Source organism: Nicotiana sylvestris, chromosome 3 (assembly GCF_000393655.2).
Source record: "Nicotiana sylvestris chromosome 3, ASM39365v2, whole genome shotgun sequence".
NCBI classification, from domain to species: Eukaryota; Viridiplantae; Streptophyta; class Magnoliopsida; order Solanales; family Solanaceae; genus Nicotiana; species Nicotiana sylvestris.
The window spans coordinates 86,999,743-87,018,355 of record NC_091059.1 but is presented as its reverse complement, the minus strand read 5'-3'; the positions used below and the strand labels follow the sequence as shown (position 1 = coordinate 87,018,355).

Genomic DNA, 18,613 nt, shown 5'->3' with positions numbered 1-18,613 from the left:
ACCCATTCACCCACGAACCCAAATATATAATTTATTTTGAAATCGGACCTCAAATCGAGGTCCAAATCCTCAAAATTTGAAAAAACCGAGGTTCTACCCAAAACACCCAATTTCCCCAATGAAAACCCTTGATTTTGAGTTGAAATCATGTGAAAAGATGTTAAAAATTAATGAAAACGAGTTAGAAATGACTTACAATCGGTTTGGAAGAGTACATGTCCTTGAAAAATCGCCCAAAGGTTTAGGTTTTGAAAAGAGTTGAAAAATGGCTGAAATGCGTCTAAGTTATGATTTAGCAGGTTGCAGATATCGCAATTGTGAACCCTTAAGGAACCTGCAGACATCACAAATGTGAAGGATATGTCGCATTTGCGACACATGGGTCGCATTTGCGACTTCTGGCTTTAACGAAAGACTTCGCATTTGCGAAGGGTACCTCACAAATGAGAGATAAAGCTGGCCTGGGGTTCTTCGCATTTGAGACCAAAACCTCGCATTTGCAAACCCTGCTTTCATCGCATTTGCGATGCCTGATCTTGCAAATGCGAGATGAGAGGCATGCTACAAACCTGCAACACACCAGTAATTCTCCTAAGTCCAATTTCACTCTGTGGCCAATCCAAAACTCACCCGAGCCCTCGGGGCTCCAAACCAAACATGCACACTAACCTAAAAACATCATACGGACTTACTCGTGCAATCAAATCATCAAAATAACATCAACGACTATGAATTAAACCTCAAATTCATGAAATCATTCAAGAACACCAAAATTTCCAATTTCTCAACTTTAAGTCCGTTTTATGCCAAACCAATTCCGATCTTTACCAAATTTTACAAATTCGACCTAATTATTATTTCAAACTTGTACCGGGCTCCGGAACCAAAATACGGGCCTGATACCATCAATTTGAAATACCTTTCATTTCCAAAAACTCTTATATATTTCCAGAAAATAATTTTTTTTAAAAATTCATTTCTCAGACTTGGGACCTCGGAATTCAATTCCGTGCATACTCCCAAGTCCCATATTTTCCTACGGACCCTCCGAGACCGTCAAATCACGGGTCCGGGTCCGTTTACCCAAAATATTGACCGAAGTCAACTTAAATTTATTTTAAATGCAAAATTTATCAGTTTTCACAGATTTTCACTTAATGGCTTTTCGGATATGCGCCCAGACTATGCACGTAAATCGAGGTAGGACAGAAAGAGGTTTTTAAGGCCTCAGAACACAGAATTTATTTCTAAAACAAGCGATGACCTTTTGGGTCATCACATTCTCCACCTCTAAAACAACCGTTCGTCCTCGAACGAACATGAGAAGGAAATACTTGAGTCGGAGAAAAGATGGGGATAACGGCTCCGCATATCGAACTCGGACTCCTAGGTTGGCTGGTCTCTCTACTGAAAATGAATAGAGGGGAAACTCTTCGATCTCAACTAACGAACCTGCCGGTCTAGAATAGCTACCAGCTCCTCCTCATAGGACAAGTCCTTGTCCAACTGGACAGTGCTGAAATCTAACACGTGGGATGGATCGCCATGATATTTTCAAAGAGTGGACACATGAAACATTGGATGCATGGCTGATAAGCTCGGCGGCAACGCAAGTCTATAAGCCACCTCTCCCACTCGATCAAGAATCTCAAACGGGCCAATGAACCTAGGGCTAAGCTTGCCCCTCTTCTCAAATCTCATCACGCCCTTCATGGGCGACGCCCAAAGCAACACCCGCTCGCCGACCATGAATGCCACATCTCGAACCTTACAGTCGGCATAACTCTTTTGCATAGACTGGGCTGTACAAAGCCTATCCTGAATGATCCTGACCTTGTCCAAGCCATTCTGTACTAGATCCGTATCCAACAACCAAGCCTCTCCCGGCTCAAACCATCCAACCGGTGACCGACACTGCCTGCCATATAAAACCTCATAGAGAGCCATCTGGATATTTGACTAGTAGCTGTTGTTGTAGGCAAACTCTGCTAAAGGCAAGAACTGATCCCACGAGCCTCCAAAGTCAATTACACAAGCTCAAAGTATATCCTCCAAAATCTGAATAGTACGCTCGGACTGCCCGTCCGTCTGAGGATGAAATGTTGTGCTCAACTCAACCCGTGTGCCCAACTCCCACTGAACTGCTCTCCAGAAATGGGAGGTAAACTGTGTACCTTGATCCGAAATGATAGACACATGCACACCATGAAGATGAACAATCTCCTGAATATAGATCTCAGCTAATCTCTCAGAAGAATATGAGACTACTATAGGAATGAAATGTGCCGACTTGGTTAGCCTATCAATAATAACCCACACTGCATCAAACTTCCTCTGAGTCCGTGGGAGTCTAACAACGAAGTCCATAGTGATACGCTCCCACTTCCACTTAGGAATGTCAATCTTCTGAAACAAACCACCAGGTCTCTGATGCTCGTACTTTACTCGCTGACAATTCAAACACTAAGCCACATACGCCACAATATCTTTCTTCATCCTCCCCCACCAATAATGCTACCACAAATCCTAATACATCTTAGCGGCGCCCGGATGAATAGAGTACCGGGAACTATAGGCCTCCTCTAAAATCAACTCTCGAAGTCCATCCACATTAGGCACACAAACTCAACCCTGCAACCTCATGTCACAACCCGAATTTCCCACCCTCGGGGATCGTGATGGCGCCTACTAATGTGATCTAGGCAAGCCAATTATTGAACCATCTACCTTTTTACCAATTTTATTCTCTTTAATAATTACGAAGAATAACATTTAAACAATGGAATTTAACATAAGCGGAAGAAAACGATAAGCCATCTGAACATGAATATCTATTACAACTGTTTGATGTCTCAACTACCCAGAACTAGTGTCACAGTTTTACAGACGGTCTAAGAATACTACAAATAAAGGTCTAAAAGAATTTAATACAACACTGTCTCTGGAAATACATGTAAGAAACAGGAAGGTAGATAGAAAGGAGACGCCAAGGCCTACGGACGCCTGCAGGGCTACCTCGGGTTGCCTGATGAACAAGAGTCAACAATCTCACTACGGTCCGAAGTCTACAACACTGGGGTTTGCACAAAAGAGTGCAGAGTGTAGTATCAGTACAACCGACCCCATGTGTTGGTAAGTGCCTAGCCTAACCTCGGCGAAGTAGTGACAAGGCTAGGACCAAATTACCAAATAAACCTGTGTAGTTATATAATATACAACGGAAAGTAAAGCAGGAATAAGCAAGTAAAGATGGGAGGGGGAAACATGCTGCGGGGGTATACCAGTATTAACAGTAAATCCAGAGTAACAGTCTAAGGCAACTTAGAGTCCACAACAAAACAAAAGAAACTAATATCCAAACTAAGCACACTTGTATCAATAATTGTTGCAGCGCGTAACCCGGCCTCAATATATAACAATGCTGTTGCGGCGTGCAACCCAATCCATATCATTTGTCATTGTTGCGGCGTGCAACCCGATCCACATATATTATTGTTGTGCGTGCAACCTGATCCACCCATAACATTGTTGCGACATGCAACCCAATCCAATATAACATTATTGTGGCGTGCAACCCGATCCACATATAATATTGTTGCGGCATACAACTCGATCCACATATAATATTGTTGCGGCGTGCAACCCGATCCAATATAACATTGTTGCAGCGTGCCACCCGATCCACATATAATATTGTTGCGGCGTGCAACCCGATCCACATATAATATTGTTGCGGCGTGCAACCCGATCCAATATAACATTGTTGCGGCGTGCAACCCAATCCACATATAATATTGTTGCGGCGTGCAACCTGATCCACATATAATATTGTTGCGGCGTGCAACCCGATCTACATATAAAATCAACAACAGTCATAACAAGAGTCCCGACATGGGATCAATAAGGTCTACACTATCTCGGCAAGGGATTCGACAACATAAGTAATTACGTCCCGGTAAGAGAGAAACAACTATAACCAAACTTGTTCCAACATCTAACTGCCTCAGCTATAACCAAACTTGTTCCCCAAGAATAACCATAATCCTTACCCAACACAAAGAGTCATCAACCTAAGCATCCGTAATATCAATTAAGAACACAATGCAAGGGAACCACAACTCAACAATAGCCCGGCAAGGGGGCAATATAATGATCTCTTCTCTTTCTCACTTTTACTTCACAATTCACTTCATAACTAGAGCCAATGCTCTAGAGGTTCAATTAGCACTTATACTTTCACAATTCGTTATACAACTGGAGCCAACGTTCCTCAATGTTCATAGGTCACAATTCTTTCCACAACTTTACACAACAAATGGAAATCCTCACCAAGACATGAATAATACAACGAAGTCATGAAAATCACAATATAAGACTCACGGTCATGCTCGATACCAACGTATAGATACTCGTCACCATGCCTATATGTCGTACTCAACAAGAAACAAATAGCAAATAGAACACAACTCCTAATCCTTCAAGCTAAGGTTAGACCAAACACTTACCTTGAATTTCCACGGCCAACTCAAGCCTCAAACACCGCCTTTCCTTTCGAATTTGGCTCCAAATCAATTGTATATAGACATAATCGACTTAATAACATCAATAAATGCTAAACAATCCAATTCCACTGCTTAATTATAGCTTTCCAATCATTCTTCCCAAAAAGTCAAAAATTGACCCCGGGCCCGCTTGGTCAAAACACGAGGTTCGGACCAAAACCCGATCACCCATTCACCCACGAGCCTGAATATATAATTTTCTTTGAAATCTGACCCCAAAACGAGGTCAAATTCCCAAATAATCAAAAAGGCCTAACTCTACCCAAATCCCTAATTTCTACCCTTAATCTCATGTTTTAGGCTTAGAAATCTAGTGGGTGTTGATAAAAATGGAAGAAAACGAGCTTAAGAATACATACCTATGAAGCCATAGTGAAGTCCTCCTCAAAAATCACCCAAGAGGTGTGGAGAAGATGAAGTTTATGAAAAATGGTGGAGATCCCGTAATGTATTTTGTTTTTGGAACTTAAAATAACTGGGTGAATTTGGTCTTCACGTTCGCGACAAGCTCATCGCGTTCGCGATGAGCTAGGCCTGAGAGACCTTCGCATTCGCGTAAATGGGCTCGCGTTCGCGGAGCATTAACTCCTCGAGCCATCGCATTCGCGGTCAGGAGGTTGCGTTCGCATAGGGTATAATATCCCTCTCCCTGCCCAGGCTCATAAGCCTTCGTGTTCGCGTTACCAGGCTCGCGTTCGCGAAGGGAAGAGCCCCCAAAGCTTCACATTCGCGACCTGGGTCACGCGTTCGAGTAGAAGGAATTTCCTTCGGCATGAATAACTCATCGCGTTCGCGAGGGTCCTCCCGCAAACGCGAAGAAGAAAATACCAACACACCAGAACTAAAAAACCTGCAACTTTTATGAGTTCAAAAACCTTCCGAAACATATCCGAAACTCATCCGAGCCCTCGGGGCTCCAAATCAAACATACGTACTAACTCAAAAACATCATATGAACTTATCTATGTGATCAAATCGCCAAAATAACCCCTTAAACAACGAATTAAACCTCAAAATCAATGAAATATTTCAAAACTTCTTAAAACATCAAATTTTGCATTTAAGGTCCGAATCACGTCAAATGACATCCGTTTCTTACCAAACTTCATAAAATTATCTTAAATCACATATAAGACCTGTATCGAGCGCCGGAACATAATTACGGGCCCGATACCAACATGTTCTAATTAAAATTCATTTTCAAATCCTTTAAATAATTTCAGAAAACAATTTTCTTTGAAAATTCATTTCTCGGGCTTGGAACCTCGAAATTCGATTCCGGGCATATGCCCAAGTCCTATATTTTCCTACGGACCCTCCAGGATAGCCAAATCACGGGTCTGGGTCCGTTTATCCGAAATGTTGACCAAAGTCAAATTAATTCATTTTATAGTCAAAACTTATCATTTTTCACAGATTTTCACATATAAGCTTTTTGGCTACGCGCCCGGACTGTGCACGCAAATTGAGGCGATGCTAAAAGAGGTTTTTAAAGCCTCAGAATGTAGAATTCATTTTAAAAACAAACACCTCAAAACTCCATCATTTCCCAATGTAACCTGCTTGGCACCATCGTGGTGCACCGAGTCCCTAAGGACACACAAATGAGGATCATCATACTACTGATCTCGAATACGCTCCAATAAAGAAGAATGAGCGATTGTGCAAGCTAACACACGACTGGACTCAGAAACATCCAGCCTCACGAACTGATTGGCCCAAGCCTAAACATCCAAAGCAAGCGGTCTCTCATCGACCGGAATATACGCAAGACTGCCTATACCGGCTGACTTCCTACTCAAAGAATCGGCTACCATATTGGTCTTTCCTAGATGATATAAGATGGTGATATCCTAGTCTTTCAACAGCTCTAACCACCTTCTCTACCTCAAATTTAGCTCCTTCTGCTTGAACAAATACTACTGACTTTTGTGATCCGTGAGCACCTAACATTACATGCCATACAGATAACGCCTCCAAATCTTCAATGCGTGCACAATGACTGCTAACTCCAAGTCATGAACTGGATAATTCTTCTTATGAATCTTCAAAAGCATATGCAATAACCTTGTCATCCTGCATCAACACTGCACCAAGTCCAATACAAGATGCATCATAATAAACTGTATATGGCCCTGAACTTATGGGTAAAACCAACACCGGTGCCATAGTCAAAGCTATCTTGAGCTTCTGAAAGCTCGCCTCACACTCGTCTGACCACCTGAGCTGGGCACCTTTCTGGGTCAACCTGGTCATCGCGGCTACAATAGATGAACACCCTTCCACAAACCGATGATAATAGCCTGCCAAACCCAAGAAACTCCGGATCTCTATAGCTGATGTGGGTCTAGGCCAGTTCTTGACTGCCTCTATCTTCTTCGAATCTACTTGCATACCCTATACTGAAACAACATGACCCAAGAATGCAACTAAACTCAACCAGAACTCATACTTTGAAAACTTGGCATACAACTGACTGTCTCTCAAAGTTTGAAGAACCACTCTTAGATGTTGCTCATGCTCCTCCCGGCTGCGGGAATAGATCAAAATATCATCAATAAAGACTATCACGAACGAATCCAAGTAAGGCTTGAACACTCGGTTCATCAAATCCATAAAAGTTGCTAGGGCATTTGTCAACCCAAATGACATCACCAAGAACTCATAATGTCCGTACCGAGTGCGAAAAGCTGTCTTAGGGACATCGGATGCCCTAATCCTCAACTGATGGTAGCCGGATCTCAAGTCAATCTTCGAAAAAACCTTGGCACCCTGAAGCTGATCAAACAAATCATCAATCCTCAGCAATGGATACTTGTTCTTGATTGTAACCTTGTTCAACTGCCGGTAATCTATACACATCCTCATCGATCCATCCTTCTTCTTAACAAACAACACCGGCGTACCCCAAGGCGAGACACTAGATCTAATGAAGCCTTTATCAAGTAAGTCTTGCAAATGTTCCTTCAATTCTTTCAACTCAGGCGGGGCCATACGATACGGCGGGATAGAAATGGGCTGAGTGCCTGGAGCCAAATCAATGCAGAAGTCAATATCCCTGTCGGGTGGCATCCCCGGCAAGTCTGAAAGAAATACCTCAGGAAACTCACGAACAACAGGCACATAATCAATAGAAGGACCTCGGCACTAGAATCACGAACATATGCCAAATAATCCAAACACCCCTTCTCGACCATACACCGAGCCTTCATATATGAGATAACACTACGGGTAGAATTACCAGGAGTCCCTCTCCATTCTAAACGAGGTAAACCCGGCAAGGCTAAGGCCACAGTCTTGGCATGACAGACCAAGATAGCATGGTAAGGTGATAACCAGTCCATCCCCAATATGACATCAAAATCAACCGTATCCAAAAGTAACAAATCTACACGAGTCTCAAGACCCCCAATCACAACTATACATGAATGATGGACACGATCTACCACAATAGAATCACCCAGCGGTGTAGACACATACACAAGAGCACTCAAAGAATCACTACGCATAACCAGATACTGTGCAAAATAAGATGACATATAGGAGTATGTAGACCCTGGATCAAATAGAACTAAAGCATCTCTACTATAAACCCGAACAGTACCTGTGATAACTACATCGGAAGCCTCAGCCTCAGGCCTAGCTGGAAGAGCATAACATCGGGGCTGGGCCCCACCACTCTGAACTACATCTTTGGGATGGCCTGCTGCTAGCTGGCCTCCACCTCTAGCAGCCTGTCCTCCACCTCTAACACCTCTACCTCCACCTCTAGCTGGCTGAGTGGGCTGAACAAGTCCCTAAATGAACCTCCTCACTCTCTCTCTCTCTCTCTCTCTCTCTCAGTGGGAAGTATAAGAAGAGTATGACGAGCCAAATCAATAAACCTGGTCTCATACTGAGTAACAATCATAGAACCCTGCTGGAGGCGCTCAAACTGCCTCTGATAGATCTCTCTCTGAGTGATAGGAAGAAATTTCTCCAGAAATAGCTGAGAAAACTGATCCCAAGTCAAAGCTGGTGACCCAACTGGTCTAGCCAAACAATAATCTCTCCATTAAGTCTTGGCGGATCCAAATAAGTGAAAGGTAGCAAAGTCGACCCCATTGGTCTCCACTATCCCCATGTTCCTAAGAACCTCATGATAGTCTTCTTAACAATCCTGGGGATACTCGAAAGATACACCGCCGCAAGTGGTAGTGAAGAGCATGGTAAAACCTATCCAACCCCCACAAAGCCTCCAAAGACATAGCTGATCTATCATCGGTTTGTGCTGCTACTCGGTTAAAGAAGTGGTACGTGACCTCGCTATTCGCGATGGAACAAGAATAGAAATTCAACTAGCATTGAAAAATTAAATCGCGCGACATGAAGGAAGAGATGTGAAGTTTTTCCTAACTTTGTAGCCTCTGGGGATAAATACAAACATCTTCGTACCGATCCCTCAGACTCTACTAAGCTCGTCCGTGAATTGTGAGACCTATGTAACGTAGAGATTTGATACCAACTTGTCACGGCCCGGATATCCCACCATCGGGAGTCGTGATGGCGCCTACTGGTGAAAGCTAGGCAAGCCAAATTATTCTAATTACTTAACCTTTTCTAGTTTTAAACCATTAACAGTGGTGAGTAGATATCATACAAATAGCGATAATAATTAAGCGAAAGAAAAAATCTGATAATTTTACTTAATACAAACTGTGGAAGTCTAAATACAACTCTACCCAGAATTTGGTGTCATAATTTCACAGACTGTCTAAGATTACTACAAATAAAGTCTGAATAAAAATACACGAATCTATCTCTGAATAAGTAAAAAAAACAGAAAAGAAATGATAGATGGAGACGCCCAGGCCCGCGGACGCCTGCAGGACTACCTCAGGTCGCCTGTTGGACTGAAGGCAGCAACCTCACTGTGGTCCAAATGCTCTAGTACCAGTATCTGCACACAATGCAGAGTGTGGTATTAGCAAAACCGACCACATGTGTTGGTAAGTGCCTAGCCTAACCTCGGCGAAGTAGTGACGAGGCTAAGACCAGACTACCAAATAAACCTGCGCAGTTAAATCATATACATCGGAAAATAAAAGCAGATATTCACAGTATAGATGGGGGGGAAGAACATGCTGCGGGGAGTATCAGATAATAACAGAATATCAAAGAGGAATCTAAAGGAACCAAAATCCAATTACTAACAAGGATAAATAAAACAAATACAAAATCTACTTTTATTTTATATCTTGTTGCAGGCGTGCAACCCGATCCCATTTCACATATCTCGTTGCAGGCGTGCAACCCGATCCCATTTCACATATCTCGTTGCAGGCGTGCAACCCGATCCCATTTCATATATCTCGTTGAAGGCGTGCAACCTGCTCCCATTTCACAAGTCTCGTTGCAGGCGTGCAACCCGCTCCCATTTCATATATCTCGTTGCAGGCATGCAACCCACTCCTATTTCAAATATCTCATTGCAGGCGTGCAACCCGCTCCCATTTAGTATATTTTCTTGGCGGCGTACCCCCCGATCCCATTTATAAATCATCATCAATCCCAAAGAATTCCGGCAAGGGAACAAGAGTATAATAACAACATCCCAACAAGGGAAATAATATCGTAAACAATAACATCCCGGCAAGAGAGACAATATCATAAACAATAACATCCCGGCAAGGGAACCAGCAATAATAATCAACATATTAAGCATGAATAAATCTCAACGGAGTCACAACAATTACAACACTAGACCCACGGGCATGCTTGACACCGACGTATAGATACTCGTCACCATGCCTATACGTCATACTCCACAATTAACACATAGCAAATAAGACACAACTCCTAATCCCTCAAGCTAAGGTTAGACCAGACACTTACCTCGATGCCGCGAACACAATTCAAGCCTCAACTTCCGCTTTACCTCTTGTTTCCACCACCAACTCGCTTGTATCTAGCCACAAGTTACTTAATTATATCAATAAATGCTAAACGAATCAATTCTAATGCATGAAAATAAGTTTTTCAATGTTTTTCCAAAAAATCAAAAATCGACCCCAGGCCCACATGGTCAAAACCCGAGGCTCGAACCAAAATCCGATTACCCATTCACCCATTAACCCAAATATATAATTTGTTTTGAAATCGGACCTCAAATCGAGGTCCAAATCCTCAAAATTTTAAAAACCCAGGTTCTACCCAAAACACCTAATTTTTCCCATGAAAACCCTTGATTTTGAGTTGAAATCATGTGAAAAGATGTTAAAGATTAATGAAAACGAGTTAGAAATGACTTACAGTCGGTTTGGAAGAGTACTTGTCCTTGAAAAATCGCCCAAAGGTGTTTAGGTTTTGAAAAGAGTTAAAAAATGGCTGAAATGCGTCTAAGTTATGATTTAGCAGGTTGCAGATGTCACAATTGCGACCAGGGTTCGCAATTGCGAACCCTTAAGGAACCTGCTGACATCACAAATGCGAAGGATATGTTGCATTTGCGACATCGAATACGATACATGGGTCACATTTGCGACCTTTGGCTTTAACGGAAGACTTCGCATTTGCGAAGGGTACCTCGCAAATGCGAGATAAAGCTGGCTTGGGGTTCTTCGCATTTGCGACCAAAACCTCGCATTTGCAAACCCTGATTTCATCGCATTTGTGATGCCTGATCTTGCAAATGCGAGATCAGAGGCCTGCTACAAATCTGCAATACACCATCAATTCTCCTAAGTCCAATTTCACTCTGTGGCCTATCCAAAACTCACCCGAGCCCTCGGGGTTCCAAATCAAACATGCACACTAACCTAAAAACATCATACGGGCTTGCTCGTGCAATCAAGTCATCAAAATAACATCAACAACTATGAATTAAACCCCAAATTCATGAAATCATTCAAGAACACCAAAATTTTCAATTTCTCAACTTTAAATCCGTTTTATGCCAAACCAATTCCGATCTTTACCTAATTTTACAGATTCGACCTAATTATTATTTCAAACTTGTATCGGGCTCTGAAACCAAAATACGGGCCCGATATCATCAATTTCAAACACCTTTCATTTTCGAAAAACTCTTATATATTTCCAGAAAATAATTTTCTTTAAAAATTTATTTCTCGGGCTTGGGACCTCGGAATTCAATTCCGAACATACACCCAAGTCCCATATTTTCATACGGACCCTTCGGGACCGTCAAATCGCTTGTCCGGGTCCGTTTACCCAAAATATTGACTGAAGTCAACTTAAATTCATTTTAAATGCAAAATTTATCATTTTTCATAGATTTTCACTTAATGGCTTTTCGGATACGTGCCCAGACTACGTACGCAAATTGAGGTGGGACAGAAAGAGGTTTTTAAGACCTCGAAATACAGAATTTATTTCTGAAACAAGTGATGACCGTTTGGGTCATCACATTAATACACAAGTTCTTGTTCCACATCTTATCACGCATAAAACTATACATAAATTCTTTGCATAATTTAGTATTTGTTATGATGAATATCACATTATGGTGGATGTCTACTCTTCTTTCATGATCTTTAGCTAAAATGCTTAATGACATATTCAATGACATAATTTGTATGTTCAATGACATATTCCATGACATATTTTCTTCACTTTTTATGCCTATATAAAGGCCTTGTAATAGATAGGAAAAATACACAATTGAAGAAGAAATAAGAATCTCTCTTCCTCTCTTTCTCTCTATATCTCTTAGTTTGTTTTTGCTTGTTCTATATTGTTATTTTGGGTTATATTTCATAACACGTTATCAGCACGAAGCTCTAATTTTATTCTTAACTCCAGCTAAGTTGAGCCATATTTTATTGAGGTATGTATCATTATAATCATTTTATTTATGGCAGTACATATATCATATGCTTAATTCTTACAACCTAAATTTTTCTTTGCAATTTTTGATAATTTACATCATTCATGTTGTTGTTCCCTTTTTCATATTTTTGTTTATCATGTTGTTTTTCACACCTGACACAATACCATTAAAAAAAATGTATGCATATGTATGTAGTGTATACATTATCTAGTCACTGCAACTAATAAAACGTTAAATTCTATATATATATATATATATATATATATATTTATATCAATAATATATAGTGAAATGAAATAATATATAGTTTCTATTTTATGGCATGAATAAAATGAAATAGTAGATTGCTAACATGATATAGCTTTATTTTCATTTGTTTTACCTTAATCGATTTGTTTCATTAATTGTTTATTATTATAATTATTTCTCTAACTTATTCATCTTTTATGATAGTTTTCACTATGTCAAATTTATCAAAACTTGAATTTGTGGCACTTGACATCACCGGGAAGAACTATTTATCATGGGTCCTTGATGCTGAAATTCACCTCGACGCTAAAGGTCTTGGAAATACGATTATACAAGGAAATGAAGCATCAAATCAGGATAAAGCGAAAGCCATGATTTTCCTTCGCCATCATTTACATGAAGGGTTAAAAACTGAATATTTAACAGTAAAAGATCCACTTGAATTATGGATTAATTTGAAGGATCGATATGACCACCTAAAACTTACGGTATTACCAAAAGCTCGGTATGAGTGGATACATTTAAGGTTGCAAGACTTTAAAACTGTAAGTGAGTATAATTCTGCTATCTTTAAAGTAAGTTCTCTATTAAAATTATGTGGAGACACTATCACAGATGAGGACTTATTGGAAAAAACATTTTCTACTTTTCACGCTTCAAATGTGGTGCTACAACAACAATACCGTGAAAAAGGTTTTAAGAAATATTCTGAGTTAATCACATGCCTACTTGTGGCTGAGCAGAATAATACTCTATTAATGAAAAATCATGAAGCCCGTCCTACTGGGTCAGCTCCATTTCCGGAAGTGAATGTTATAGCAACATATGATAAGTTTGAAAGAAAACAAAATAATTACCGTGGTCGTGGACATGGTCGTAAACGTGGACGTGGCAGGGGGCGAAACAATTATCGTCATTATGGTGGAAATAAATTGGAGAACAATAAGGGTTCTCAAATTAATCATTCAAAAGGTAAAGCTAGTATGTGTCACCGATGTGGTATGAGAGGTCATTGGGCACGCATTTGTCATACGCCAGAACATTTTGTCAAACTTTATCAAGCCTCCCTCAAGAAAAAAGAAAATAATGTGGAGGCACACTTGACCTTTCAAAATAATAATGATGAAGCAGGTCCCTCAAATAAATATGATTCTAAGGCACATCCTGCATATAAAGATGATGATTTTGAAGGCCTAACAAATATTACTCATTTAGAAGTTGGAGACTTCTTTGAGGATATTGACTGAAGAATGAATCATCTTACTGGGGAATGAAGTTATAAAAGTTGTTATGTTTATGTTTGCAACTAGTTTATTTTTTCTTGAGTGTATTTTCCTAATGCATCATGTATTGCTAGTTTCTATATTTCTAATGTATTTCTTAATGTTTTTTTTGCTTGTCTTTCATATCTTATGATGTATTATTTGTCTTTTTTATGAAGAATATGAAAATTCCACAGTCTTCAGTTGGACTCAAGATTAATAAAGATGATATATGTCTTCTGGATAGTGCTACAACACACACTATTTTAAAAGATAAGAGATATTTCTCTTATTTGGTAATGAAAGAAGCGAATGTTAATACAATATCCGGTAGTACAAGATTAATTGAAGGTTCTGGAAGAGCCAATTTATTACTACCAGGAGGAACAAATTTGGCTATTGATGAAGCACTATATTGTAGTAAATCTCAAAGAAACTTATTAAGTTTCAAAGATATTCGCCAAAATGGCTATCATATTGAGACTACAAATGATGAAAAGATTGAATATCTTTATATTACTACAATAACGTCCGGTAAGAAATATGTGCTTGAAATGTTACCCGCTTTTTCCTCCGGCTTATACTACACAAGTATTAGCAGGATTGAAACACATGCCGTAGTAAACAAGAAGTTTACTAATCAAGATAATTTTATTATTTGGCATGACCGGTTGGGCCATCCTGGTTCTAATATGATGCGTAAAATAATTGAGAATTCACATGGACATGCAATGAAGAATCAGAAAATTCTTCAATTTAAGGAATTCTCTTGTGCTGCATGTTCTCAAGGAAAATTAATTATTAGACCATCAACTATTAAAGTTAGGATGGAATCCCCTGCATTTCTGGAACGTATACAAGGTGATATATGTGGGCCCATTCACCCTCCATGTGGACCATTCAAATATTATATGGTTTTGATAGATGCATCTACAAGATGGTCACATGTGTGCTTACTATCAACTCGCAATATGGCATTTGCGAGATTGTTGGCTCAAATAATAAAGCTAAGAGCACAGTTTCCAGATTATGCAATTAAGACAATCCGTCTTGATAATGCTGGTGAGTTTACATCCCAAGCCTTTAATGATTATTGTATTTCAACTGGGATAACCATTGAGCATCCGGTTGCTCATGTTCATACACAAAATGGTCTAGCAGAATCATTGATCAAACGCCTCCAATTAATTGCTAGACCAATGCTTATGAGAACAAAACTTCCCATTTCAGTATGGGGTCATGCTATTTTGCACGCAACATCACTTGTACGGATAAGGCCCACAAGTTATCATAAAGTCTCCCCATTGCAATTGGCTTTTGGTCAGGAGCCAAATATTTCCCATCTTAGGATCTTTGGTTGTGCGATATATGTTCCAATTGCTCCACCACAACGCACAAAGATGGGTCCTCAAAGAAGGTTGGGGATATATGTTGGATATGAATCTCCTTCAATTATAAAATATCTAGAGCCGATGACTGGAGATTTATTTACGGCAAGATTTTCTGATTGTCATTTTGATGAATCAGTATATCCAACATTAGGGGGAGAAAATAAGCAGCTGAAAAAGAATATAGATTGGAATGCATTATCACTGTCTCATTTAGATACTCGAACAAATCAATGTGAACAAGAGGTTCAAAAGATTATTCATTTGCAAAATATTGCAAATCAATTGCCAGATGCATTCACTGACCTACCAAGGGTGACCAAGTCACATATTCCAGCTGCTAATGCACCAATTCGAGTTGATATCCCGGCAGGACAATTAATTAAAGCAAATGAGTCTAAGCCATGCTTGAAACGTGGTAGACCAATCGGTTCTAAAGATAAAAATCCTCGAAGAAGAAAAGGAGCAAATGATCAAAGTGAACATAACACGGAGGTAGTGGCTCAAGAAGAGCCCCAAGACGTAACAAATGATAAGACCTTAGGGGAGGTCCAGGTACCTGAAAATAATGAAAATGAAGAGATATCAATAAGTTACGTCTCAACCGGGAAAAGATGGAACCGAAATAATGTTGTTATCGATAAACATTTTTGCTTATAATGTTGCTGTTGAAATAATGCAACAAGATGAGGATCTTGAACCAAAATCTGTCAATGAATGTAGACAGAGAAATGATTGGCCAAAATGGAAAGACGCTATCCAGGCAGAGTTAACTTCACTTGGAAAACGTGAAGTCTTCGGACCCATAGTTCGAACACCTGAAGGCATAAAGCCAGTAGGGTATAAATGGGTTTTTGTGCGGAAACGAAATGATAAAAATGAAGTCGTTAGATATAAAGCACGACTTGTGGCACAAGGGTTTTCCCAAAGGCCTGGAATTGATTATATGGAGACATATTCTCCTGTAGTGGATGCTATCACCTTCAGGTATCTCATAAATATGGCAGTGCAAGAAAAACTTGATATGCATCTAATGGATGTTGTTACAGCCTATTTGTATGGATCATTAGACAACGAAATTTTTATGAAAGTACCTGAGGGATTTAAAGTGCCAGAAGCATATAAAAGTTTTCGAGAAACTTGTTCAATAAAGCTTCAGAAATCTTTATACGGATTGAAACAATCAGGTCGTATGTGGTACAATCGCCTGAGTGAATACCTGTTGAAAGAAGGGTACAAGAATGATCCAATTTGTCCTTGTGTCTTTATAAAAAGGTCTGGATCTGAATTTGTTATAATCGCTGTGTATGTTGATGATTTAAATATCATTGGAACTCCTGAGGAGCTTCCAAAAACAGTAGACTGTTTGAAGAAAGAATTTGAAATGAAAGATCTTGGAAAGACAAAATTTTGTCTTGGTCTACAAATTGAGTATATGAAAGATGGAATATTTGTCCATCAATCAACATATACCGAAAAGATTTTAAAGCGATTCTATATGGATAAAGCACATCCATTGAGTACCCCAATGGTTGTGAGATCACTTGATATAAAGAAAGATCCATTCCGACCTCATGAAAATGATGAAGAGCTTCTTGGTGCCGAAGTACCATATCTTAGTGCAATTGGGGCATTAATGTATCTTGCCAATAATTCCCGACCAGATATAGCTTTCTCAGTAAGTTTATTGGCAAGATTTAGTACTTCGCCAACACAAAGACACTGGAATGGTATTAAACATATATTCAGATACCTCCAAGGGACCATTGATATGGGTTTATTTTATTCAAACGAATCCAAGCCATCATTGATTGGTTATGCAGATGCAGGATATTTGTCTGATCCACACAAAGGTCGATCTCAGACAGGCTATTTATTTACAAGTGGAGGTACAGCCATATCATGGCGTTCGACAAAACAAACTATGGTTGCTACTTCTTCAAATCATGCAGAGATAATAGCCATTCACGAAGCAAGTCGAGAATGCGTTTGGTTAAGATCTATAACTCAACACATTCAGCAAACATGTGGTTTTTCTTCGAAAGAGAATATTCCAACAATATTGTATGAAGACAATGCTGCATGCATAGCTCAATTGAAAGGAGGATATATCAAAGGAGATAGAACAAAACACATTTCACCAAAATTCTTTTTCACTCATGATCTTCAGAAGAATGGTGAAATAGATGTACAACAAGTTCGTTCAAGTGATAATTTGGCTGATCTGTTCACTAAGGCATTACCAACCTCAATATTTGAAAAGCTGATATATAAGATTGGAATGCGTCGTCTTCGAGACATTAAGTGATTTTTCATCAGGGGGAGTAACTATACGCTGCACTTTTTTCCTTAGCCAAGGTTTTGTCCCACTGGGTTTTCCTGGTAAGGTTTTTAATGAGGCAGCAAGCAATGCATATCATAAATAATTATGTACATCCCAATATTTTTTTAGAGAGTTTTTAACAAGGCACATTATCTATGGACATCCAATGGGGAGTGTTATGATGAATATCACATTATGGTGGATGTCTACTCTTCTTCCATGATCTTTAGCTAAAATGCTTAATGACATATTCAATGACATAATTTGTATGTTCAATGACATATTCCATGACATATTTTCTTCACTTTTTATGCCTATATAAAGGCCTTGTAATAGATAGGAAAAATACACAATTGAAGAAGAAATAAGAATCTCTCTTCCTCTCTTTCTCTCTATATCTCTTAGTTTGTTTTTGCTTATTCTATATTGTTATTTTGGGTTATATTTCATAACAGTATTGATATTGTTTAGTACCAATCAAATATTGCATTAGTAATCCAATGATTTCTATTATTATGGGACCAAGCGATGTATTACTTTGACAGGGAATTTTATGCTAAATAAGTTTCTCCAGCATTTTATTATAACACCCATCTTAAACAATTTTATTCATTTATTTATTTGTTTGGTTATTTTTCGCTATCATTTTTTCATTTATATTTTGAGTTATTTTGCTACCTATTTATTGTGATGAAAATTACTTTTTTGTTGCTAAAATATTTTTTAATCCAAATTAGTCAAACACTTGAGATTAATTTCACTAAGAAAAATATTTAATTGTACCAACACGTCATTTAAGGAAGTGGTTCGAGCAAATGTTGTCCACGTTTATTGTTTTACACATTCTTCTTTGCTTATTACAACACATATATTTCTAGATTTTTATGGCACCTGATTTGCGTATTACGGTACCTTATATTTAGTTGCTTTTATAGCATCTCATTTGCCGTAATTTATAAAGTCTTCAATTGAATTGTCAAAAAGTACAACTTGAAAGT

General features: G+C 39.2%; 1 protein-coding gene across 1 annotated transcript; it reads left to right on the top strand.

The window, feature by feature from the left end:
• The first annotated feature begins 12,218 nt into the window (after window positions 1-12,218).
• LOC138886884 (uncharacterized) lies at window positions 12,219-14,035 on the top strand. The gene is made up of 2 exons (XM_070168560.1): window positions 12,219-12,390; window positions 12,847-14,035. The coding sequence occupies exon 2, from the start codon at window positions 12,855-12,857 to the stop codon at window positions 13,887-13,889; it is 1,035 nt and encodes a 344-aa protein (XP_070024661.1). The 5' UTR covers window positions 12,219-12,390; window positions 12,847-12,854; the 3' UTR covers window positions 13,890-14,035.
• The last annotated feature ends 4,578 nt before the right edge of the window (window positions 14,036-18,613 follow it).